The sequence below is a fragment of the Rana temporaria genome, chromosome 10 (assembly GCF_905171775.1).
Source record: "Rana temporaria chromosome 10, aRanTem1.1, whole genome shotgun sequence".
Classification (NCBI taxonomy): domain Eukaryota; kingdom Metazoa; phylum Chordata; class Amphibia; order Anura; family Ranidae; genus Rana; species Rana temporaria.
The window spans coordinates 107,206,901-107,234,514 of NC_053498.1; the positions used below are offsets into that span (position 1 = coordinate 107,206,901).

At 44.0% G+C, this 27,614-nt stretch overlaps 1 protein-coding gene across 4 annotated transcripts in view; it reads right to left on the bottom strand.

The window, feature by feature from the left end:
* Positions 1–246: 246 nt before the first annotated feature.
* SPSB1 (splA/ryanodine receptor domain and SOCS box containing 1) overlaps positions 247–27,614 on the bottom strand; it is a 32,110-nt gene continuing 4,742 nt past the window's right edge. For 2 of the 4 annotated variants that reach the window (XM_040325931.1, XM_040325932.1), the window contains exons 2-3: positions 13,403–14,209; positions 247–1,974 (exon numbers count right to left, since the gene is read on the bottom strand). In XM_040325931.1, coding sequence (XP_040181865.1) covers positions 1,847–1,974; positions 13,403–14,096 — 822 coding nt within the window. In that variant the 5' untranslated portion in view covers positions 14,097–14,209 and the 3' untranslated portion in view covers positions 247–1,846. Of the gene's footprint in view, positions 1,975–13,402; positions 14,215–27,614 lie in introns of all 4 variants that reach the window. The other 2 variants (XM_040325929.1, XM_040325930.1) reach the window with 1 other exon arrangement.

Consider the following 27,614-nt stretch of genomic DNA (forward strand, 5'->3'; position numbering starts at 1 on the left):
TATGTTTAAACATTAACCCGTTTCTGCCTAGTCCTCTCCTAGTTGAAGGCTGAATACCCACTTTGTCGAGAGTGCCGTGTCCATCCATGAACAAAAGAGAAACTTTGTTTCTTAAACATGTACAGTTTAATTCCCAATAATGTAAAAGTAAATCAGTTCTTTAAAAATCTGTATTGTGCAATATCCTTCAAGATAACCCTATAGCTTCATTAGTTTGATGAATTGCAGACAGATACTAGATTTATATTTAATAAACTATTTCTTTATTACAGACTTTATTATCTACACAATTACAAAGAAATTAAAAAAACTGTACAGACAAACTGAAGACAGAAGGGAGACCCTCTAAAGCCACTTTTGTGAGGTGGAAGACTACTTGCGCTGAAAAGTATATCAGAAGGCAGAAAAAAGTATTTTACAAATCCCTCTTATTTGTGCAATACAGCAAGAGTCCTTACCAGCAAGACAAGTTAGCTTATAGGCATGGAAAAGGTTGGTACCTGATCTACCCTTACAGTCTTGGCACCAATGTGCACTTTTTAAAATTGAATGTCCAATCTTTTTCCGTACCCTACAGCAGCAGTGTTTTGGCACCTGTGACCTGGACACAGCTGACGAAGCCATTTTGTGGGCCAGGCCAATAAAAAGGCCTGAATTTGCTATTAACTAGCCGTATCACTGAGAAGACAGCGGCTGCTTTCACATTTGTTCCACCCACAATAAGGCCGCCTCCCATGTGAAAAGGCAGAAGGTGCTCTTTAAATTTCACATAAACATACATAAAAACCTAGCCATTGTACCTGTGCAATCGTGTTTCCCCATTTTGATCTGTGCGGCATTTAAAGTGAAGGCAAAAAAGGGATGAATGTATTCAAGTGGTTATGAGATCAGTCAGCAAGCATGGGTCAGCCTGAGAAATTGTGCCACTAAGCAAATGTGTCATCAGGTTCCGCAGGCTGTTTAATGGACTGAAAACATGGTACACGATCAATGACAAAACTAGCTCTCCACCTGCAATATGGATACCAAGAACATTCTGCAATACTAAATGCATATTAGGCTTATCCAAGCAAGAAGCTTCCCGATTTGTGGTTTTGCATTGTACTTGTATCTGAAGGTGTAAGGGCAACTTCTTGTTAATCAATACCATGCTATTAGTCATGACCAGAACACAGCTCAATCAATCAGGTGGACAAATGAAGATTGTACAATTTCCACTTCCCGTAGTACAAACACTGGACTACAACTCCCACATCCCCTAGGAGGATGATGGGACTACTATGCGTCTGTAGAAGGGGGTGCTCACAGATTAAATTATGCATTGCTCATTCTAAACCAGGGGACTTAGAAGGGCTCTAGAAGCTTCCAGTCTAATGTAAAAAACAGGAGATACCTATGCCTGGGCAATGAACCGTTCTGAACCCATGTATTTTAGAATCGAGACCGAAATCACTCCGACCTTAGTGTCTTTAGGCACAATGGCAGGTAAACTACAAACAAAAACACATTTAAAATTTAGACACATAAGAGCCCATAAAGAGGGCATATGAAAACAAGTCTGTTTCCTGTTCAGAAATAGACTATTACATTAAAAAATAGATCCGTTCATATATTAAACATGAACCACTTAAGTCACACATTGTAAATATCCTTCATAGGAAAAGATTTTAGTTGTTGCAGGGTCCAAGAAGTAAGGGTCCTGGAGGTATCTTGTAGATAGAGGCATGCAAGTGAGGAATCTGTACCGCTATCTTCCTACCAGCAAGCATTAAGGACAAAAGTGGAGCCTTGGGATGCATAGCACTGGGTTAAAGGTGACCAGTCCATTACAGTCATGCATGGACCGTCAGTGATAAAGTAGGTAGCCTTTGAGAGATGCTGGCAGCGGAAGTGTTTGGATTTCATTTAGTCTCTCTTTTCCCAATGCAAGACGAACAGACCTTCTACACAAGTCCATTAGAGGCAAAGGTTCAGCTGTAAGAAAAGAAAAAAAAAATTACATTAAAACATAAACCAATGCTATACATTAGAATTCATGGGGGGGGGGGGGGGGGGGATCTTACACATGCAAGTACACAGCATGAATATAGTGGTGACCATATCTGTCAAGAGTTTTAACTCTGTAAACAATCTTGTTCCCAGCCACTTCTGTCACACAGCCAGATCAGCGACTTCACTCACCTCAATTATATGGTTTTAGTCTGGCCAGCTGGCTGAGGTGTAGTCCCACACAAAAGTGGAAGCTCCACTCATCTGACAGCCCCCCCCTCCTGCATTGGCGGGGGAGGGGGTGTTGAGCGGGTACCTTTTAAAACAGGTGCCTGTTGCCCACTTCTGAGAGATCACTCAGAAGTTCAGTCCCCATCCTCCTTTCCCCCACTGCTGGGCCAATCAGCAAGTGCAGGGAGGGAACCTAGGTTTGGCAGTGGCAGTACCAGAGAGCTGATGAATACATTGGCTGGGGTGCCGACATCGCCGATTCCAGGACAGGCAAGTGTCCCAATAATAAAAATCAGCAGCTACAGTAGGTGTAGCTGCTGGCTTCATTTGTAGCAGAAAACACCCAACTGGTTTCAGAAACGGGGTGGATATAAATGTTTTTTTTTTTTTATCGGATTTTAGCTTTATCAAATTTTAATAAAAATGCTTTCTGGAGGAAACCAAAACTATAGGTTCATTTAAGATACATTAATAAATGTAGTTTATTCAGCATGAAAAGGAGCTTAGTTTTGTAGCACAAGTCTGTATATTCTGCAATATTTACATTTTTGGTAAACTCATTCAATGAATCCAAGCTCTGCAAGATGAGATAACATGCGCCGATAGTCACACAATGTCACAGTAACCACGAGATAAAAGTTCAAGAATATCCCATTGTTGCAAATCTGTGTACACGACAAACTATGATCGAAACGGTTTGGATAATCGTTATTTTTTTCTGGTGGTTAGGAAATCTTAACCTTAAAATTAATGATATGGCTGTCAGGTTAGTAAAAAGTCCTTACATTTAAAGAGAACCTGTCATTTCAGATCCATCATGGAAGTGCCCGCTCACCTGCCACCACTTCCCTCACCCAGTTTGTCACCGTCGCATCAGCTGTACCATTAGAGTGAATGGGACTGTTGGTGAATCAACAGCGGGTCAGAGAAGCCGCGGCTGGACAGAGATGACAGTTGCTCTTAAAAATTTAAATCAAATCTAGGGCCAAAACAACTAATAGATTAATCGACAACTAATCGATGAAATGAATCGATTACAATTTTCATAATCGATTAATCGGCCAGTAACATAACGGGGTTGTAAAAAACGAAAATTAGCCCTTTATAGTACAAAAAAGCAAATCGCTACTGTAAATATTACTTTCACTGTCTCACAGTAAAAAAAAATGAACCCCTTACAGTAGCAATTTTTTGCTCTTTGTACTTGTTTTTTAACCCCAGTTAAGTTGCATGGTTTCCTATGGGACACGTTGGCATCCATGATTTTTTTCAGCTGCTGCATATTTGGAAAGGGGAAGGACTTTTTAACGCAGAACAGTGCCATTTTGTTTCAATATACTTCAATGGAGAAGCTGCAGAAAAGCATGTAATGTGTTTGTGGCAATTTGTGTTTTGTAATCTGCCCAACAAATTGGCCCAAAAAAAAACGATTTTAAAATGCAATTTTTTTTTTAGGCCATTATCCGATTAATCGAAACAATCGGCCAACTAATCGATTCTGAAAATCGTTAGTTGCATCCCTAATCAAATCCACCCTGTTCAGAAACAAGGTTAATCTTTTCATCCTGCACTTATAATTAGCAAGTTAACTTTAATTCAGAAGGACTTTCTACAGCAAGTTTAGCAAAATCTCTGCAAGCCAGTCAACAAAACCCAGGTCAGCCTTTAAAAAGGTTCTGTCAGCACTCGGCCTTTTCATATAGCAGCACTCATACTTACCTAGGTGGATGCAGCATCTGTCCACCATTGGCTTCAAGCCTGAGAATTGAGCAAACAGCTGATCACACCAACCCTCTGCTCAGAACTGAGTGATCAGTCACTGCCCCCCCCCCCCCACATGTTCACTGGAGTGCTGGGCTGTGGGGGGCTCAGGCTCTCAGCAGCTTGCCGAGAGGCTGAGCCAGGTCCCAACCATATGGTTGTGATCTTACCCCAGCCTGGACCAGCTCTGGCTGAAAACCGGTCACAGGAGTGAAGAATGATCTGCACAAGTTTTGTCTACTTCAATGCATGTTTTTGCACTGTGATAACATTCATTTTGAAGGCAATGCAACACAAATTACACATTGCATAAAAACAAACAAGTGTTTGTGCAAGGCACAAAAGTGTGAACTCATCATTGAAGTGCTGAGCAGTGGAGGGGAGCGGCCGACTCATCGGCTTGCCGAGACTGCCATCAACCAGGGCAGCTGGCAGATCTAGACGGATGGCTGTGATGTCAGCGGAGAGTGGAATTCAGACCGCTCTCTGCTAAAAACTAGTCGTGCAAAACAAATTGCACTCACGTGACCCAGAGGAGAATTCCCTGTCTAAAAAGCTCAGGCTGGACTTTAATGTATAGCTGTGAGGAGATTACATACAACCACTCCCTGGCTGCCACGCCAATGTTTTGCGTCGCTGACATATGCCACTTAAAACTAAATCGCATACGTGTGCCAGGGTGGAATGTAGTATTGCAGCCAAACTAGCATTTTTAGGACGTCAGCACTGACCGCCCCTGTATGTTACTTTGTCAAAGGTGTAGCTCTCTGGGTACCTAGGACAAAGCCTTTCTAGGCCTCACTGAAAATGAAGAGTACACTGAATTTACTCCTTTAGTTGGACAATAGCGTAGAATAACCTTTCCAGACTTCTGTGCTCCTTTGCTGCCTTTCCTGCCGAGCACAATACCCCACGACTTGGTCAGGCAACATCTCCTGCTTTAAAGTCCTCTCAGTATCCAGGATGAGAATCAGAGACAGCTCATTTGGCACAGGCTAGGGAAAAATTCCTTTGAACAGCCAGGGCATCCACCCCCAGAGTTTGATCCGAGCGAAGTATTTCTTACCTTCATTCACTACGAATGCAAACAAATCTATTTCTGAAAGAAGTTCAGCAGCAGCAGCATTCTATAAGACTGAATAGCTCTGCATTCCCTCAGGGATAACCTCAGCTAGAGATCTGCCTAGGCACAGCAGAAGTCCGGCGTGCTGCCGGAGGTGCTCTCCCCTGGTGCTGATGCGAGTGACCGGCGGGCGCGATCACCGCCGGGCACCAGCGATCGCTCGTGACAGAGCGAGAACCGGGAGCTGCGTGTGTAAACACAGCTCCCGGGCCTGTCAGGGGAGAAATGAATGATCACATGTTCATACAATGTATGAACAGCGATCTGCCATTTCCCCTAGTTAGTCTGCCCCCCCCCTCAGTTAGAACACAATGAGGGAACATAATTAACACCTTGAGTGCACCCTATTGTTGACCCCTTCCCTGCCAGTGACATTTTTTCACACCGATTGCTATAAAAATGCCAATCGTCCCAAAAATGTGTCCGCCATAAGGTCGCAGTAGCGATAAAAATTGCAGATCGCTGCCATTACCGGAAAAAATAAAGCCATAAAACGCTCCTATTTTGTAGACCAACTTTTGCGCAAACAAATCAATAAACGCTTATGCGATTTTTACAAAAAAATATGTAGAAGAATGTATCGGCCTAAAACTGAGGGAAAAAAAATAGTTTTATAGTTTTGGGGATATTCATTATAGTAAAAAGTAAAAAATAATATTAATTTTCAAAATTGGTCGCTCTTATTTGTTTATAGTGCAAAAAAATAACTGCAGAGGTGATCAAATACCACCAAAAGAAAGCTCTATTTGTGTGGGGGGGGGGGGGGAGAGAAACGTACAATCTGTTTGGGAGCCATGTCACATGACCGCGCAATTGTCAGTTAAAGCGACTCAGTGCCGAATCGCAAGAAGTGGCCCAGTCATTGACCAGCAAAATGGTCCGGGGCTGAAGTGGTTAAGGAACTCCACTGGTACTCCATTTGTGACAGTGCTGACACTACAATAAAAGAGCAGCACAGAAAGGAATGGCATTCTAGGTCTTTTCTGATTATAAACACCCTCATGAGATCAGACCAAGGATTGCCATCTGAAATTGGACTGGTATGGGTTTTGTTTAGCAGTTAAGACCATCCTAGCCAACTCTACCATTACCAGTTGAATGGATCTGCCAAAACACACGAGTATTGAAACCCTTAATAACTTTGTCTTGTAATTATAAGTGCTGTTACAGCCATTAAACCTTGAAAGGGGGCTCCCCGAAACATATAAAAAAGTGCCAATAATGGCACTGAAAATGCATATTATATGGCGATTTTTATGTACTTATGCAACACAGGTGCGTCAATGTGTTTTGCTGCTTTTTAAATGCATTTCAAGTGGGAGGTACATTTTTTTTAGCGGATCAAAAATGTCGCAAGCAGGATTTTTAACACCACAATGGAAGCCCAACAGATCGTGCACTTTTATTTATTGCACTAAAAAGGTGGCAATAGACTAAAATTCATATTTAAAATTGATGTTAAAGATTTTTGAAAATGGTCATTCGGTTTTCGGCCAAGTGCATCTTGCATTTGACACCAGCACCAACTTTTTTTTTATTTGATGCACCTCTAGTTAGTTAAAGTGGAGGTTCACCCAAAAACTTAATTTTTAACATTAGATTGAGGCTCATTTTGTCAAGGGGAATCGGGTGTTTTTTTTTAAATCAAAGCAATACTTGCCGTTTTAAAGATAGATCTTCTCCGCCGCTTCCGGGTATGGGCTGCGGGACTGGGCGTTCCCATTTGATCGACAGGCTTCAGACTGTCGCATACATCGCGTCACGATTTTCCGAAAGTAGGCGAACGTTGGTGCGCAGGCGCCGTATATAGCCGCACCGACGTTCGGCTTCTTTCGGCTACTCGTGATGCGATGTATGCGACCGTCGGAGGCCTGTCAATCAAATAGGAACGCCCAGTCCCGAAGACCATACCCGGACGCGGCGGAGAAGATCTATCTCTTAAACTGTAAGTACTGCTTCGATTAAAAAAAAAAAAAAAAAAAAAAAACACCCGATTCCCCTTGACAAAATGAGCCTCAATCTAATGTTAAAAATTGTTTTTCGGGTGAACTCCCGCTTTAAAGCTTTAACAGTCAAACAATTCAAATAATCAGACTTAAAATGGCAAACTCTAGTCAAACCTGAAGCTTCAGGCGCAAAAAAACAAAAAACCCACCAGGGCAGGTTAACCACTTAAAAGCTTGTCTCCCAGTGGGGGAGTTTATAATGTTATGAGAATTGTGATTTTTTTTTTTTTTAAAGACAAAACGATTCTCATTTTATCCAAAATTGTGCAGCTCTAAATAGTTATCATTCATCCCCGCCCCCCCCCCCCCCCCCATCACTCTTTTCATGCATGTGGCCACCTTCACTGTGGGCAAGTAAAGGCATGACCGCTCAAATGCACCCTGCATTCAATACAAAATATTGCACATTAGGTCCACATCTCAGGTCGCACCTGTGTACCAAGCACAGCACTTCCAGTCCTCCTGCTGCTTTAACATGTAAACAAGAGGCTGGAAGCGATGAGCTTCGTGTTGTGGAGATGTGAACCTAGCACACATGTGCAATATTTTACACTGAACGCAGAATGGATTTGAGTGTCTGACTTCACCTACCCACATGCAGGATAAGGGCACCGTGTATGCCCCTGCCAGCCCTCCTCCCCTTGCTGAAAGTCATGAGAAGCTACTCCATAGCTCCTGGGATTCAGGATAATTACACAGGAGTCATAGGAACTAGGGCTATCCATGTCACTCACCTAGGTGATCAATGTAGATGAAGACCAATTGTTTTTTATAGAGGCAGCACAGCACACCTTTTAGCCCAATGTTATTAAAGGAACGAGAGGCAGGCATTATAGGAGCAAATTTATAAAATGATTGAAGGCCCAACTTTACAATACACTAAGCTGACAAGTGGACCAGGACTTTAAAAATGCTATGTAGCTTTAAAATGTGGAGATTAACCCTTTCATGCCCAAGCCCATTTCTGGACTTTGTTGCTTAGAAGTTCCAAGACCCCCAATCCCTCCTTTGTACTTTGGAGATTCTGAATACTGCAATTTTTAGGGTTGTCCCGATACTAGTATCGGGACCGATTCTGAGTATTTGCGGGAGTACTCGTACTCCTGCAAATACCCCCGATACCAAAATAGAATACTCCCCCCGCTGCCGCATCCCGCTACGACGCATCCCGCTGCTACGATGCATCCCCGCTTAGTTAATACGGGCGGGGAACATTACAGCATTCATTTGAATAGCTGTAGTCTTTCCCGCCCCGCATAGACACTCCCCCTTGCTCGGGTGAACTGTCCAATCCGGAGAAAGGGGGAGTGTCTATACGCAGCACGAATCATTACAGCTATTCAAAGCTGTAATGTTCCCCGCGAGTATTAACCAGTCGGGCTGGCAGCGGGATGCAGGTAAGGAGACAGTGGCTGAATCTGGGGGGGGGGGGAGAACAGTGGCTGAATCTGGGGGGGGAGAGAACAGTGGCTGAATCTGGGGGGGGGGGGGGAGAACAGTGGCTGAATCTGGGGGGGGGGGGGGGAGAACAGTGGCTGAATCTGGGGGACACGGCTGAATCTGGGGGGGACACGGCTGAATCTGGGGGGGGGGGGGGAACACATTTAAAAAAAAAAGTAACGGTATTGGCGAGTACTTGAAAAAAGTATCGGTACTCAGTCCTAAAAAAGTGGTATCGGGACAACCCTAGTAATTTTAAATCGGCACCATTGGCAGCCAAGTAAACAGGAAGGGATGTCGCTTCTGGGATTTTACATCAGAGACACGGTCAGAGGCGAATCCAGCTTTGTTTGGGTCTCAGCCTAGCCGGCAGATGTGCTGGCTGGTGACCCGGGAAGAATGGCAGAAGTGGGTCCTTTAGCCGCATTGGTTATCACTAAAGAGCCAACCACCGGTCTAAAGACAGTAGCGGGGTGATGCCTGCAAATTTGTGTACAGGGTTAGAGTGGTTCTTTAATACTGCAGCCGACAAAACACGGCAGCTTCTGTGGCACTCTTGTCAGAAGTGTAGACCGGCATCTGCACCCCCCCCCCCCCTAAAAAAAAAAAAAAAAAAAAAAGGGAACCAAATGTGACATGGGGGGGTTACATGGGAGGAGCGGATGAGTTCTGGGTGGACCTCTACTTTAAGCGCACTGCCAATAGTCCCATGTCATGGCCTACAGGTAGAGAAGATTGAGAAAGTGATTGTCCCAGCAATGCTGGAGCACATAGAGGCCTGGACAGTGCAGACCTCCTAAAAGTAGTTCTCCAGCCAGGCTGTGGATTAAAGGGACTTAAATACACAAGTGGGTCATCGCTGCGAATGTTTGAGAGCAAAAAGTCTAGCACAGTGGTTTTCATCCTGGGGGTCGGGACCCCCTAGGGGGTCAAATGACGCTTTGCCAGGGGTCACCAAATCCTGGGCTGTTCCTTATGCCCACGCTGCTCTTCAGCCTTTTCGCAGCCACCCAGCAGGGCTGTTCCTAAAGCCAGCAGCCACCCATTCAGTTCACGACATGGCTGGGGGGCAGAGACTGGAGGTCAGCTGAATGGTGAGGAATGTGAAGTGGGAAAGGCAGGAGGAGACCCTATCTCCTGATGTCGGCATAGGTGTCACTGCTACAAGGCACCACAAAGTCGGAGACACAGTGAGTAACACTACCTGCGATTATAGTTGCCATTATAAGTCCAATACAATTCCAAGATAAGCAGATGGCCTTGATCAAGAACACCCAAGTTGAACACAAGAAATTAGGATAGCGAGAGTGACATCCTAAAATGTACCAGAAGGGGTTTTAATGTGAGAGTGGAATGGACTCAGGGCGTGCTAAATGTCCATGGGTTAGGGGTGCAAATTACTTGTCTTGGGTGCCGACAACCCATGCTACGAAAATCATTTTACTGTTAGGGGTCCCAACAACTTGGGATATTTTATCAAGGGGTCACGGCACTAGTAAGGTTGAGACCCACTGGTCTAGCACAAGACCAAACACTAAACTGATTACTTTTTTTTTTTTAACAGGTTAAGTGTTGCAAAATGGAGGAGATTAACCACTTGCTCACTGGGCACTTAAATCCCCCTCCTGCCCAGACCAATTTTCAGCGCTGATGCACTTTGAATGGCAATTGCAGTCATGCAACACTGTACCCAAATGACATTTTTATAATTTTTTCCCACAAAGCTTTCTTTTGGTGGTATTTGATCACCTCTGCAGTTTTTATCTTGTTAAAAAAATCAATACCGAATAAAAAAAAAAAAAAAAAAAAAAAGGTTTGTCAACAGGTAATTTTTCTCCTTTATTGATGTCCGCCGACAAGGCCGCACTGATAGGCAGCACTGGCGGAGTGTACTGACTGCACAGATAAGGCAGAATTGCCTCTTCAGGACCGATGTCCCCTTACACACAAGCCGGTGATTGGCCTTTTCTCCTCACGCTGACAACTTAAAGGGGTTGTAAAGACAAAAATATTTTCCTCTTAAATTAAAGTCTGACAGTAGCTGATAAAGTAAAAAGTAATGTTTTGCATTATAACTAGTTTGATACCTGTTGAAATCGAGCTGTTTTATTCACCTCCAGCACTCCTGAATCGTTATACTCACCGACTTCCTGGTTTGCGGTGCGCATTCATTCTTGCTACATCACGGCCTAATGGGAACTACAGTTCCCATTAGGCTTAGCCTCCATGCCTGTCAGGGATAAGAGCATCTTCACGCAGGTCTGTAGTCATAGGGAGGGGGTGAGCACATTCTGCTTTCCACCATGCAAAACGGCTCAGATGCTGGTGGAAAGCAAGAAGAGGAGAGACAGGAAATGGCATTTTCAAACCTGGATTACAGTATTTTGGAGGTCAAAAGGAAAAATGAGGTAAGTGATATTTAAATGCTCTAGCTTACAGCAATCAATTGATCTAATAAAAAAACTTTAGTGTTCCTTTAAGAAAAAAAAAAAAAGAAAAGTTGTCCACAGCGAACAGGGACTTCTACTTCCATTCCTGCATGCTGTATTGGGCAGAAGGGTCACCTCTGGTCCTGCAAATCGTGTTTATTGGGACCACCCTAACAAAGTACAACAATCTGCTTGAGGACAAAAAAAAAAAAAATAACACCCCAGCAGCTACATTTTGTAGCCGACTACACAAAAATGGCAGAGATGGATAAGGTTTGAGTTTATTTTTTTAAACACACCACACTTGCCTCCACTGTGCAGTTAGTTTTAGACAGTGGCCCTGATCATCCTCTTCTAGGGTCATACGGTGGCTGCTCCCCACAATAGCCAACCCCCTCTGGGAAGCTCTCAAGGGGGTTACCCTGTGGGTGTGCTACCGTGTCATACACTTGCCGAACATACCTGCCGAGTGTATGACTCGGCCCACCCCCTGACGGCAGCGTCATTGGATTAGATTGACAGCAGCGGGGGCCAATGGCTGAACTGCCATAAATCTATTAAAGAGCAGAGAAGCTGTGGGGAGAACAATGTGGGATAGAGCCCATGAAAGTTTGGGGCTCAGGGGGGGCCCAGAGAGTGCAATGTGTTTTTTCCACCTTAATACATCCTATGCATTAAGGTGAAAAAAACACAAGGCTTTACACAAAGGGGCAAATCTAGAGCTCTGTACAATTTATTTAAAAGCATACAAGTAAAGAACTCATATAGATGGCACTGCACCATTATATAAAGACCGAACAACCGTCCCAGCATGCTACAAATGGTTAGCAGTGGCTGCAGTATACCATCAGAGGGTCTGGTTCCTCAAACACGTTGTGTCCTGGGTAGGGACTGTCAGTGGGCATGGATGAAGTTCCTATCCAAGACACAATGCCTTTGGGGAACCAGACCCTCAAATGGTATACTGCAGCCACAGCATGCTGGGACAATTGTTCTACCTTTATATACTGGCATGGTGGAGTGACATCAATGAGATTTCTTTACCTACATTTTTATCTGCCATAAATTATACAGAAATCACCAGATATTAAATTTTTATATTTATTGACGATTAAGATCATGCAAATGTGAGATTGAGTTAAAGAAAGCGAGCAGAGGTTTTACCTGGCGTTATCCCCATTTCGGGAACTGAGTTTACACCTGCTGGTAATACAGGGGTCTAAACTAAACCCACAGCAGTAAAATCAGTCTTTATATGCAGCACAGCATGCTTGTTATACTCACTGTGGAACTTAATGGGTTAATCCTCTGCATTGTGTAAAGGCTTGATCATCCTGTATGCACAGATTCTCTTACACCATATCAAGCCGAATTTATCAAAGTGTCGTGTAGGAACATTGCAGAGCAGCCAGATTCAGACTTGCACTGCAGACAGCCATTTTATTGGCTTGCATCATCTGGTCAATAAGGCAACAGATTTTAAATTCTGTCAATGCAGCAGTGTGGTTTGCAAATCTGATATTACACTTTAAAGTCACCATTTGTATGTTTTACGCCCCTCCCTAGATGTCTACCGGAGGAGCCCACCCGGAACAGGCTGTTGCACACCTGCGGGGGGTCGAGCACACCGCTTCCCACACCCCCCCTTCTTGCTCACCTCCTGATTTCCTCTTATCCCCCCTTCTCTGCTTCCTTTCTCTTGTCTTTCTGGCTGACCCTTCAGCCGCATCCTGGTTGCACTATTACACAATCCACTTGCTACATATAGTCGCTTACTTGTACACTTCACCCTAGCACTCTTGCATTGTTTGCGTATTGTATTATTGTGTAAGGGGTTCTGGTTGCTTGCCCTCACCGGTCAATCAGACCCTCCCTGCCCCCCTGGTCCCTGGACGCAGTTGGATCCCATAGGGGCGCCCAGGCCGGGGGAGGCTGTAATAGGCCAGGGCCATGCCCTGTGTGCAGTGAAGTTTTCTATAATTGTATCTGACTGCAATGACTTCTTGTTTAGTTTCATACCCTTCGTAATGAGGATTGTTTATGTTTTTGGATCCGAGCCGCCCTGTGTTGGGCCCTCGGTCGCACCATTTTCTATTTCTCTTTATGCCGTCTTAAAAACTCAATAAACCTTTATTGAACCTAAAGTCACCATTTGTATTGACCCTTGCAGCCTTAAAATGTATTAGTCACATAATTCCGTTTCAAGCCGCATAGACCGCGATTCCCCAGAGCAGTTTTACAAACCACCTTACTGTAAACACAGCTCAGCCACCACTGGGGTGTTCTGATCAGGGCACAGAGCAAGCCTCCTAAGTGGGAAAGCAATCTGATTCCCAATATAGCAAAATGAACACATCTCTGGACATGTCACAACATGGGCAGTAAACAATGCTAGAGTGGAACACAAAAAGTGAAACACTTACGGTCAAGTCCATTTATATAACGCATCTTGATTTCACAGTGGCCCCAAACTGCGCTGACAACAGGATAGAGTTTCTTTCCCTTTAGTCCTCTAAAAGCAGTGCCCATGTACTGTCCATCAACAATGAAACTCAGCGTACCATCATCCATGTCTAGTACCACCAAGAAAGAATCTGGCACAATGAAGGTTTCATCAGGCTCCAGAAAAGCAGGGTATGTCCTACTTGGCTGATTTTTACCATCATGGTACAGTTTGTTCCTCCCCAAGTCCCAGCCCCAAGACTTGCCATTGCTGCCTATTAGTGTGGTATATCCTACAGAATGTAGTGGTGCGTCTGCTGTTGCGACTCCAACGACTGCATGCGTTCCCCGCTGTCTCATGACCCATGTTATTTCCCATACATGTAGGCCCCGCGTGTAACCAACTTTGCCACGAATGGCATCTGTACTTTGTGCCACCGGATGCCGGTGAAAAGCAAGTTTGTCATCTTCTTTGACGAAAACATTGAGTGACCGATCATTATTATTCCATGAGTGCTGAAGCTGTACTTCATAAGATACTGGTGGCATATCCAATAAGAGGTCCAAACGAGCGGGTTTACAGTAGTCCAGGCCCTGGAGATCTTGCTTTAGCGGCCGGTACGTAGGGTCCCTCATATCCACCGTCTTTATGCCTCCTGTGACCTTCTGACCCATAATCCAATGCAGTTTTAACTTAATTGTCCCAAAGGCAAGGTCATCCAGATGTTCAGCCCCTCGTGTTCACTGTCCAGTAGAAAGTTCCCAGGAGATTAACAATTCAGGCCAGGCTGTCCTAGTACAGAAAGAGGAAAGTTAATGATTGAATGAGCATACTCCATATTTGCTGTTTAAATAAACATTGGCTACGCTGAAGTAAGAGTGCAGACAAGGATGGGGCAGAGCTACAGCTTCAGGTAAAATGATACTGGACATTTGAGCATTAAAGTGGTAGTAAAGTCAGAGTAGGATTACTGCCAGCCCCTCTAGTATACTACAGTGTAAATGTTGGTTTAAAAATGATGGCAATACCTTTTTCAACATGCTTGTGTGGTCACATGACCCCCCCTGGCTCTCTCCCACTTTAATAATCTTTAACAATTTGTTTAATTTTACAATGTTTTACAATGTTTTATTTGTAATGCTTTTTACGTGTCAGTGTGTTTTTCTTTATTTTTTTTTTATTTTTTTCTACAATAATTTTTATTCTTTATTTCAGCCCTGTTTGGGGGCTTTGGTGAGATATCAGGAGTCTTAACAGACCTCTGACATCTCCCCTTTAAGACAGAGAAAGGGACTAGGGACACATGTTCCCCTGTCCCTTTCTCAGCAGCATCAACTGCGCTGAAAATGAATTGAGTGAAGACAGCATCTTCTCTTCATTCATAAACTGAAACATTTGTAATCACAGTTTACGATGTTTCAGTTATGTAAATGGACCAAGTCAGTGATCACTGACTATCCATTCGGAGCAGTAAGGAGCCAGATTTACCGGCTCCTACCCCGCTCTCCATCCTGACAGTTCCAGGGGTGGAGGAGGAGCACAGAAAGGGAGAGAAACAGAGGAATACACAGAGGAATACACGGCAGGAACACACTATATAGCGGTGATTGGTGCCTGTAACTTCCCCATGCACTGATCACCCCTGACAGTACAAGTATCGAGTGAAGCATCGGGAGCATTTGCCCGAGTACAAGTACACTCGGGCAAATGCTTGGTATCGGTCCCGATACTAGTATCGGGACAACCCTACTGTTTACTGAGTCCATGGTTTTAGCCAAGCCTGGAGTGGATCTTGAAAAGCCTATACAGTACAGCTCGGGAAAAAGGTCATTACATTTGGAACTATATTTGAGCTCAACATGCAAAGAGTAGTAGAGAAGCATGTAACTAACTAAGCAGTCTTCTTCAGCATGATATTCCAAGTTGCTGAAAGCCAGATTGTTGCCGCAGATTTTTGCACTAGTTAATAAAATAACTTTCTCCGCAGGCTGTATATGGGAATCGTGTAACTGACCACATCGCTGACAGTCACCAAATCCCAGTAAATGTTCCCTATTTGTGCAGCTGCTGCTGACTCAATAGCACAAAACAGAAGAATCATCAACTTTATATGAAACATTAAGCAACACTATTCTACAAACTGATGGCTTACCAGATCAAGTCTTAAAAACATAGAATTACATTTTAAGAGGTATGTAATGGCAATGTACATTTTGAAGGCTATGGGAAAAGGAGTTAGGCCGGCCATACGATACAAATCAGATGTGAACCGTTCATGGGCAGGCTGAATGTATCAAGTTGAACAACCATCCTGTTGGATTCTTACAATTGCTAGTGGTTGCTATAGGCACTACTCATCAGTCCTCTCCCTGCAGGGATGGCTTCCCCCACGAGAAGACAATGGCCTGGCGGAAGGGATTCCAGCATCAGTGGTGGGGAAAAATACATACATTTCTTCCTTGCAACCTGCAAATCTTATGCCCAAGTTCAGCTTTAACCACTTAAGTACCCCTTCACGCCGATACACATAGATAGAAGGGCACAGGCACGTACCTGTACATTGCCTTTAAGAGCCCAGCCGCCGGGTCGCAGGCGTGCTGGCAACCCGGTTTGAAACTCCATGACCCGATTGCCGCCGGTGTCCCGCGATTGGTCACATGAGATGAAGAATGGATAGAGGTGTGAACACACCTTCCGTTCTTCCGTGTGGCAGCGACACCGATCGTCTGTTCCCTGATATAGGGAACGATCAGTGACATCACACCTACAGCCACACCCCCCTACAGTAAAAATCCCTCACTTAGGGCACACTGAACCCCTTAGTGCCCCCTAGTGGTTAACCCCTTCACTGCCATTTTCACAGTAATCAGCACATTGTTATAGCACTTTTCGCTGTGAAAACAATGGCCCCAAAAATGTGTCAAAAGTGTCCGCCATAATGTCGCAGTCACGAAAAAAAAAAAAAAAAAAAAAAAAAAAAAAAGCAGATTGCTGCCATTACTAGTAAAATATAAATAAAAATGCCATAAAACTATCCCCTATTTTGTAAACGCTATAAATTTGCACAAACCAAACGCTTATTGCGATTTTTTTTAACAAAAAAAGAATACGTATCAGCCTAAACTGAGGGGAAAAAAAATTCAGTGTTTTTGCCAGTTATGAAAAAATAGGAAACCGATACCTCACAGTACAAGACTGCCAGGGCTGAAGTCCATTCAATGGGATGAAGAAAAATAAGCGGAAATCTATTCCTTAGTTTTCTTGCATTACAAGAATTCTAAATGTACTTTCTGGATTGCACAAGAAGCTGAATATTTCAATAAGGTGGTCAGGATTACAAACCACCATCCTATCAGAAGACCTTAAATCACTCAAGCCAAACTTACGCCGATAGGCAAATTGTTTCAATAAGAGGAACATGGCCATAGTACAATTCTCTATCAACAGACAGTAAGTGAAAGAATCCACATTGCACCAAGACAGTCTCACAACCAGGGTGCCTCATCCCAATAGAAAGGCATGTAGATCAGAGCTCCCGATCTTCCATGAACTGACCATCAGCACGACAGGAGCTCTGCCAGGAAAGGCAAAGCAGTGACCAGGGAGGATTCTGTGAGGTCTGTACTCTCTGCCTCCCCCTAAGGTACAGTACTGCAATTTGTAAACAAAGGCATTGTGTTCATATGTGTTAACCATGTCTGTTTGCACGTACATTTTAATCCTGACGCCTAATCTTGTAGGATCAGAACTGCTTTAGGGCTTGGGAAAAAAAAAAAAAAAAAAAAAGAAAGGACTGCTGTGCCTCTGAAAAGCAATCTGTGCTCTGATCACTTTTCAGAAGCACCCAACAGGCAGTAAAGTGGCAATATGTTGCCTTCTCTGCACCCGTTTTAACCCCGCAAACACAGCAACACCATGGGGCAACTGCATCAATACACAGTTGCAGCACGGCCCTATTTACCCATCGGTATACTCGGGACTTGACAAATTTGCTGTGAATTTAGGAGCCAGCAAAAAGTTAAGAGTCAGATTTTTACCAGCAAAGATACACATGCATATCCCTAACCCGGAATAGGCTGGATGACGTAAAGCACCATTATTCAGTCTGCTTGTGCCACCTCCCTGCAGTAAATGTACTGTGGGCAAGCAGGGAGCAGGGAAAGCAGTGGTAAAGAGCTGCAATTTTCTTTCTCAACTGCAAGGAATAATATGCTAGTATACAATGCATACCAGCACATCATGTAAAAATTACCTGAAAACGAATCCTTCCAGCGACGCCATTGCTGGAGACAGCGTCCATCTTCACCTGTCTTGCTTCTGATGCCACAGGGCTCAGAAGGAATGGGCACTGGCAACATGTACACAGTAAATCTAAACATTGCCCGTTTAAGAGGAATTTACTCTACCTATAGGTACACCTTATAGGCAACATGTAAAGATGGAAGTTTACTTCCCCTTTAACATAAGGGGGTTGTGCTGCCTTTTTTTAACCACTTGCCACCCACCATATAGCAGAATGACGGCAGCAAAGTGGTTGTGATATCCTGACACATCAACTGATCGTGGCATGAAGCCTCAGACAGGCTTCATACCACGTGATCAGCTGATCGCATGAACCAGGAAGTGCTGGTAAATGGCTCCTCTGTTCACGCTGACGCAGTGCCCAAAAAGTGCCTATCAGTAGCTCAGTGCCACCCACAGTTATTTTTTTTAAATAGTTGCTTTTTTCATTTATTGCGCAAAAATTAAAAACCTGCAGAGGTGATAAAATACCAGCTAAAAAAGTTAGGAGCCAGAAAATGCGCCGTCCTGCCAAGCTTGCGCGCAGAAGCGAACACATACGTGAGTAGCACCCGCAAATGTAAACCGTATTCAAACCACACATATGAGGTATCGCCGCCATCGTTCGAGCAAGAGCAATAATTCTAGCTCTAGACCTCCTCTAACTCAAACATGCAACCTGTAGAATTTTTTTTTTTAAACGTCGCCTATGGAGATTTTAAAGGGTAAAAGTTTGTCGGCATTCCACGCGTGACATGTTGGCTATCAATTTACTCGGCATAACATTATCTTTCACAATGTAAAAAAAAAATTGTGATAACTTTACTGTTGTCCTATTTTTAATTAAGAAAAAAAGTGTATTTTTCCCCTCAAAAAAGTGCGCTTGCAAGACTGCTGTGACAGAAAGTATTGCAACGATTGCCATTTAATTCTCTAGGGTGTTAGAATAAAAAATATATATTGTTTGGGGGGGGGGGGGGGGGGTTCTAATTAAAGGGAAGGAGATGGCAGTGAAAAATTACATTAGAACTGCCGTTTTACTTGTAATGCCAACGGCCACCAGCAGATGGTGCCAGGTCACAGAACGAAGCTTGGTCCTTCACAAGGCCGCAAAGCCGTGGCCTCAATTACCAGCCGTTGCGGGCCCGCACAGAGACACAGTATCCCCACCTCCCCCGCACGATTGTGACGGCCAGTAATTTTGAGGCTGCGGCCTTGTAGGCCGCGGCCTCAATTACCAGCGGCGCCAGGTCACAATTTCTTGTCGCAATTGCGACTGGGCGCCCAGATTTTGTCGAGCCCTGCAGTATGCAACAATGTAGTACATTTCAGACACCTCAACACTGGCCTAGTTACAGGAAACTGGAAGTGCTAGTTGTAAAGCCATTATAACAATAGCTCTAAAATTCTGATTGGGCAGGCATAGCATCTGTGGGCACTACACTTTAAGGAGCCAAGGCCAGGGTGTCCAGCGTCTGAGCTCAGGAAGATCAAAATTCTAAAAAGGGATGTGGGGGATAGCAAGCCACTTGCTACGGGGCAATTGTGCAGGCTCAATCCTGAGCCATGCCTGTGTCCAGGGCCGACACTCATCTTTAAAGGATTAGTTCACCTTAAGAAAATGGTCTAAGCAGTTAAAGAGTGCGGTAGATTAAAAACTACATTTGACCAATATCAAATAATGCACTTGCCATGGCTGTTGGTCATTTTGGTACCAATGGAGACATTTTTGTACCCCCCCCCCCCCCCCCAAAAGAAGATTGAGTTGTCCTGCCCCACCATGATGCTAGGACTATGCCAAGATGCTACTTTACATACAAATATGTGGCCCACACAGCAATCAAAATCTGTCAATACACAAACCTATTATGTTCACATTCAGCCACATCACCAGGTCTTAGAACCAAAGACTAATCACCATTTAATCACAAACCAAAAAAGGTAAACAGTGGTGTATGTAAACATTTGTATAACGTACAATCATCAGATCATTTTACAAACAGCATCTTGAAAAAGAAAAGCTGCCCTTATCTACATTATGTGCGACTGACTTTTGACCCTTAAAGCACATAAAACTAACGTTATCACCAACACTCAAGATTATCCTTGTGTAAAACAAACACTGTAAAGTAGAGATTTTATACAGACTAAAAGTTTAAGTTAACTTACTACATAGAAAATATGATCAGTGTTCTCCAATTTTATACATTAAAGTGACCCTGCTGCAAAAAAAAAAAAAAAAAAACCACCTATGGCTAAAGCCAGCTATACATATCAAAAGTACTGGGATGCCTTCCTTTACACCCACTTGAAGTGCATGACAGTCTTAGTCCGTAGGGTTCAATAGTTGGCTCACCCTGTGCAGCTACAACAGCTTCAACTCTTCTGGTAAGGCCATCCACAAGGTTTAGGAGCGTCTATGGCAGGGCTTGACAAATTTGCTTTGAATCTAGAAGCCAGCTAAAAAAGTTAGGTGCCAGGTTTGGTGACGTCACTAGGGTTTGTAATCGCCCCCCCTCCACCAACTATGGTCCCCCCTCCACTAACTACAGACCCCCCTCTCTCAGTATAGACCCCACTAAGTCTAGACCCCCCTCTCTCAGTATAGATACCCCCCCGCAGTATAGATCCCCCTCACCAAGTACAGACCCCCCTCCAGCAGTATAGATCCCCTCACTAAGTACAGGCCCCGTCATTGCAGACCCCCCATCCATCATTGTAGACCCCCCCCCCCCCCCCCATCAGTGCAACCCCCTCAGTGCAGCCCATCATTGCAGATCCCCCCCTCCATCAGTGTACACCCCCCTCTCCATCAGTGTAGGCCCCCCCTCAGTGCATGTCTATTTGGACTACATTAAAACATGTACAGACCTCAGAACACCGCGGGATGGAGCAGGAAGAGAGCGGCACAGCAGCGGCTGACACGGCAGGAGGAACGAGTGGCCAGCAGAGTGAAGTCCAGCTGGGGATCCTCGGCGGTCTGTCATCCCCACTGCTGCTGTCGCTGCTGTCGCCCCATGGTATTGCGGGAAGCGACTCAAGAACATCCGGGACCCAGATTCGGTGGATAGACACACAGCGGACCGAAGCCGCCTCCCTCTCCTCTCTATTTACGGAGGAGGTCTGAGGGACACGCTCCGCTGTGCCTATCCACCGAATCCGAGTACCGGATGTTCCGGAGTCACTTCCTGCAATACCTTGGGGCAGGGCGACAGCAGTAGTGGGGATGACAGACCGCCGAGGATCCCCAGCTGGACTTTACTCTGCTGGCCACTCGTTCCGCCGTGTCAGCCGCTGCTGTGCCGCTCTCTTCCTCATCCGTTCCCGCTTCCACTGCTAATCATGTTCGCGGCCAAGACCCCGCAACCCGCCCTGTAGCAGAGGCACCTGTCACTGATCAAAGCCCAGGCGCCAGGGTGAAATTTCTAGTCGCAATGGCGACCTGGCGCCTGGGATTTTTCAAGCCCTGGTCTATGGGAATGTTTGACCATTCTTCTAGAAGCACATTTGTGAGGTCAGGTACCGATGTTGGACATGAAGGCCTGGCTCACAATCCCAAATTCATTCCAAAGGTGTTCCATCTGGTTGAGGTCAGGACTCTGTGCAGGCCAGTCAAGTTCCTCCACCCAAAACTCGCTCAGCCATGTCCTGGACCTTGCTTTGTGCACCAGCCCAAATCATTTGGAGGGGAGTGTTTCTCAGGGGTTGGGCTTGGCCCCTTAGTTCCAGTGAAGAGAAGTCCTAAGGTGTCAGCATACCGAGACATTTTCTGGATAAATTTGCGTTCCCAACTTTGTGGGAACAGTTTGGGGATGACCTCTTCCTTTTCCAACATGACTGCCCACCAGTGCACAAAGCAAGGGCCATAAAGACATGGAGTACGTTTGGGTTCCACTGACGCATTCCACCCACTAGTGGAACTTAAATCGTAGTTTCAAGAGTTCATCCTGATTTTAGCAAAAAAAAAAAGTCTAAAATATATTTACCTCTCCTGCTGCCCACATTGCTGAACCCCAATCTGTTAAAGAATCGTTCCCCAAAGACTACTGGACCACGCTTCTGGGAGTGTATACCCCTCCCCCCACAGCACAGTCTAATTCCAGAAATGTGTTTCCCCTTAGGGAGCAATCCTTCAATGGAGTGCCATTTGGCAGCACAAGCAGAAAGAAGTGTTTAGTCTCCACAAAGGAGCTCAGATTCTGTAAACACTTTTCAGTCACCTCAAGACAGAGGTCTCACCACAGTAAATAAACATATGTACATAGGAGCAGGCAACGTTCCTAAACACATACAATGAGCATTTGCAGTGCTACAAATCATCCTTTACAAACATATGGGCTTACCATTAGAGTGCCATGTGGTTGTAGCCAAATCATTCCAGTCTTTTGCATACACTGCCCATCTTGGCATAGACCATACCTGTGGGATGTGGAAGGTGATCACCACTACAGTAGTCAATGCTGCTTCATTGATCAATTGGCACAGGTACCATTCACAGCGATTCACGTACATGGCTTTCTGATTGGACAGGAGGAGAGGTGGGGACAACACTACAATCTCTACCTCATCCAATCAGAACACACTTTGAACGAATTGAGAAAAAAAAAAAAATGTTCTGTGAATGGCGGCCACGCCAACTGAATGACCACATGTTGAGTATGCAGCCAAGCACGGGACTCGAAAGACATCTACAATCACTGGTAGTGACGAGCGATTGTTCCTTCCACAGACTTCCCATAAGTGTGGCACATGTACACTTATTCAAGCCGGACCACTGAAATTATGCAAAACAAGCCATACCTGGAATCCTACTTTAAATAACAAACTTTGTGGCAGATTCCAACCTTGCGTTTGTCCATCCATGTGGAAAGCAAATCTATATGGGAGTGGTTTTTATAAGCAACCAGCTGTGCACGTGCAGGGCTCCAATTAGAAAAATTGCAGGGTTTGCATCCCTTTAGCTGCGATTTCCTATTTGCGCATCTCTCCAAAAATGAGATTGTTGCAGCGGATGCCAGAAATCTGGCTTTTATCTTAGTACAGACTTCTAGGAAAATCAGTGAGCCAGCCAATCACAAGCAGGAAATTAGGTTTTTGGGGGTGTTCTGTATACATTCTGAGTACAGAACATCTCCAGGTGGCCATATTGCATTTTACAGAAAATTAGAGCTGCAGATTAAAAAGGAAAGGTACATTTTTAACATTCAATTACAATATGACGAGTCACATTGTATATACATTTTTTGTCTGCCATTCCCCCCCACAAAAGTGGCGTTGCCCTTCAATGTAGAGCTGCACGATCAATCGTCAAGAATCGTTATTGCGATCTTTCCCGTTGCGATTCTTGACAGGGTTTCACGATCTTTGACATGAAAAGAATTTCCTCTCTGCTCTCAGCCAAAAGTCAAAGTCTGGGCAATCTGCTAAGTTTTGAAAACATTCTTTATCAGTGGAAAGTCAAGTCTAAACATTGTATCACATCAAAGGAATAAACTTCTGTATGTAAATTAGGGAACGTTTAACCACTTAAAACACCAAACCTTTTTTTAACAGCTCTTTGCAAGTTAAAATCATTTTTTTTGCTAGAAAATTACTTGGAACCCCCAAACATTTTTTTAGTAGAGACCCTAGAGAATAAAATGGTGGTTGTTGCAATATTTTATGTTGCACTGTATTTGCGCAGCAGTCTTTTTAAATGCAATTTTTTTGGAAAAAATTACTTTAATGAATTAAAAGAAAATAGCCAGTAAAGTAAGCCCATTTTTTTGTATAAATTGTAAAGATTTTACGCCGTGAGAGAATCGTGATCTTCATTCTAAGCAAAAAAATTATGATTCTCATTTTGGCCAGAATCGTGCAGCTCTACTTCAATGTTAAAGGGCCATCGTCGGAGAAGTCCAGCCTGAGCTATTTAGGATGGGCTTCTCCTAAAGGTGACAGGAGTGCAATTCATTTTGACCCGTTTTCAGTGGAGAGCGGTCTGAAATCCGCCAACGTCACAGCCATCAGTCGGGGCAGAGCGGCATCACAACTTCCAAGTTGGGATCCGCCAGCTGCCCCGATTGGTGGCAGTCTCAGTGAGCAGCCTCTCCCTGCCCCTACACAGCTCAGCGCTCCAATGAGCATGGAGAAGCAGAGAGGAAAGACGCCAACAGTCAGCAGCTTTCCTCTCTGGCTCAGTTCACATATCCCATCGGTTGGTGGCTCTGTTCTCAGTGCAGAGACACCAGGGGACAGATGGAGCATCAGACCAATGCTCCATCCACCGAGGCAAGTATGAATAGGTAATAAAAGTTAAACCCATACTTAAGGCTTTATTTTTAATGTATCTTCTACAAATGAAGGCAGGTTTTTCCACGTTGTGATAATCCAATCTTAGATTTCATGGTATGAGGCCCATTTGTTGGGTTTTGCTGAATTGGCTGCAGTCATATCACGAAAAACAAAAACCACCATCATACACCAGAATCATTTTACTCTCAAGTCAAAACTTTGGTTTTGGACAGTGAGGGTAGCAAAGAGCCTCTTGTAAGGTCCGTCTACCAATGAGGCCCGAGGACAGAAGTGAGAAATCCCTTCAGATGAACACAGTAATGGTGTAAATTAGGGAATGCCTTGGTCAGGTTATTACTCCTGAGTTTTCCTGTCCTGACAACTGCTCTTCATTTCTTGCCCTGCTATCACAAGGACAGAATCAACAACTCAACAAGGTCAAGGGAAGCCAGAAAGACTAATGGGTGCAACTCTCCCCAGCCCTACCCAAATCTAAACATTTTGGCTGGAGGTGCACAGAATGCAGTTGCTGGCAGCCATTTATCATTGCCATTACACATGCCAGGCTCTCCATTGTGAAACCCATCATAGAAAAGTTTATCAAGTGGATACAATGTTGCCAACTCCTTCCAGCATTTTATTGCCAAGAGTTTCCTTGTTGCAGATTCTTTCCTGGGTTATCCCCAGAACAGAAAGTGAAAGGAATCAGCCACCCCCAGGCTTGGGAGATCTTTTCTGCCTGGAAACTTCTCCCCCATGTTACCCAATGTGCCCATGCACACTTTATACTGCGCGCGCACACACACACACACACACACACACACACACACACACACGTGTAGGGATGTCCCATTACACGGGTTTTGGAAAATCTAAAGACTGCATACCAATAGTAAAAATTGTATATTGTAAGGCCACCTTTTTGACACAGTTGAGCGTTCTAGTCTTTTGGCCAAAATTGCTGTGCTGAAGAGTCACATGAACTCCAATTTATTTAAAACTCTGCATAACCATGTACCTAGTAGTGCATGACTGACAATGGTCACCATACATGTAAGGCATCTAAAGATAAAAATTGGTTTGACCCTTTCTGCTGCAATGACTAGGCACCGGCACCATGTGACAGGGATGCTTAGGTAAGAAAGCTGCAGCTCCAGGTGAGCTCACTAGGGTAATTGATGTCCACTCAGAAGCAGATGGGTGCTGGCAATGCACTGGATGTGCAAAAAAAAGACAAGGATATGGACAGCCGCACTCCAGTAACTTGAAAGACGTGCCCTTTATTGGGTACAGGAAAAAATACACTACAGGTATCAGCACACAGTGGGATAAACAGCCGACGCATTTCGCATTGAGTGTCAATGCTTAATCATAGCTAAGGTTTACAAGACCAACACCTTACCACTTGGCCACTGTGCCGCCTATAAGGTAGCTATAGCTATGATTAAGCATTGACACTCAATGCGAAACGCGTCAGCTGTTTATCCCACTGTGTGCTGATACCTGTAGTGTATTTTTTCCTGTACCCAATAAAGGGCACGTCTTTCAAGTTACTGGAGTGCAGCTGTCCATATCCTTGAGGGATGCTTAGGTTGGATGTTTTGGACAGAAAGTGTATGGTCATTTTTATTCCTTACCAGGAAAGCTGCTTTTAGACAAAGTGCCTTGGACACAATCTTGTCAGTCTGGCTGGTTACAAACCAACATTATGTCTATACACATGGCAACCTCTCCTGACCCCTCTGATCTTCTATTCTCAGGAGAAAAATAAATAAATCATATGGGTTGATATTCCCCATACATCACTACTACCTCCAATTCTTTCAGAATGCACAAAGTACGATCTATATTGGCAAGCCCCTCCCAAAGCAAAGGTTTTTTTTATTTTGTTTGCATACAGAGGAGAAATCTCATCTACCCAAATGCAATGCCTGGAATTTGAGCTGATGCAATCAAGGAAGGGTTAGCATAATACATTGTAATAACACATTACATACATAAGATGACTTGCATAAAGTGTTACCGATATTCAAAAACACGAAATAAAATGGCAATCCTCAGCTCTTAAGACTGCCTTTCTTCCATCCTTAAGCTTAGCTCCAGTTTTTTTGGTTTATAATAAAAAAAGTGTAAAAAAAAGTAGCTACTAATTTATTAAACTTACCTGTCCCATGATCCAGCGATGTGATCACCTGAGCCCTTTCCAAGCATTTCAAATGCACATTTTTTGACCAAATATGCACCAAAAAAAAAAAAAAGGCAAAAAGATGGATTTTTAGCACTGCAACAGACCAGTGTCAATAAATAAAATTTAAAGAGACATTTTTTCTGGCACTGTTACACAAAAGACTTAGAGAAACTGCAGTCTACTGACATAATTTGTAATAAAAACATCCTTGCCATTCTGAAGCTTCCCTCCAACTACTTTGGCAAGTACAGAATATATTTTTCAATGCAAATATGCTGCAGAAATCTCCCTCCACCGAGTCTGGCTGCAACCATTTTAACTGTTGGCAGCTGAAGCTGCCGTCTATTTACTTCCTGGATTTACACAGACACCTTCAGCTCTCATTGTCCCTTTTAGGACTCTCCTCACGTCCAGGCAAACTCTGGAGTGTGAGCTGTGCATGTCATAAGCCTAGGCTTTTTACCAGATAACAGGAAGTGGCTGCATAAGGTATTTACTGGCTGAAGATTTAATAGATTGAAACGTGAAATTACTGAAGTTCCGCTTAAAAAAAAAAAAAAAAAATTGAATACTGTCTTATAAGCCAAAAATAAATTCAGGATAATAAATTAAAAGGTCAAATACAATCAGGTAGTTTTTTTTACCTGTACCATGTCAATTTTCAGCCAAATGCATCCTGAATTTATTGGTCCAGAACATTCATTTCAGTGCACAATTAGGGCATGCTTGATCGTGCCATCCTGAGCATATAATTTTAATTAACTGGACACATGCACAATGGGAAAGAGGGGCCATGTATGGGACAATTAGGCTCCAAGTACAGTCAAAACCCAGAAATTCTGTAAAGCCATAAAAAGGAAGCCTGCAGCTGAAGACTGACCCAACATGTGAGCATTTCCAGACATTCTAGGAAAGGATTGCCTGCTGCTAAGGTATTCCAGAGTGATGTATAGTTGAGGGTTTAGTTCTACTTTTATACAGACATATGTAAAAGATCTTTTGCATAAAACAAGCCTTGATTCAAAGTCAGATCACAACCTCTATATGGTGTGCACTTCCCCAGCACTTTAGAGATTTTTCATTACTTTCTGTCCCAGTGACCCCAAGATTTCACAAATCAGGAAGTGAACAAAATCAGCAACCTTTTTCTATAGTACAGTACAAGTCTTAGAACACACGTCAGCTTTATACTGCTCTGTCCCTGTTGCAGAAGTTCACTGTGACCATTTTTCCAAAATAAGCCACACATGGCAATAGAAATGGGTGTTTCAGCCTTTTCTCAACATCTTGAATTTCTCTTGCTGGACCAAGCAGATGACAACCTATGACCAGTCAGAATAGGACATGCGCCGTATTGTGCACTTCTACATCAAACCGTGAAAGCTGCATGACCACTTAAGGGTTCCATTAAAGCGGTCCTCCACCCTAAAGTGGAGTCCCGCTGATCGGA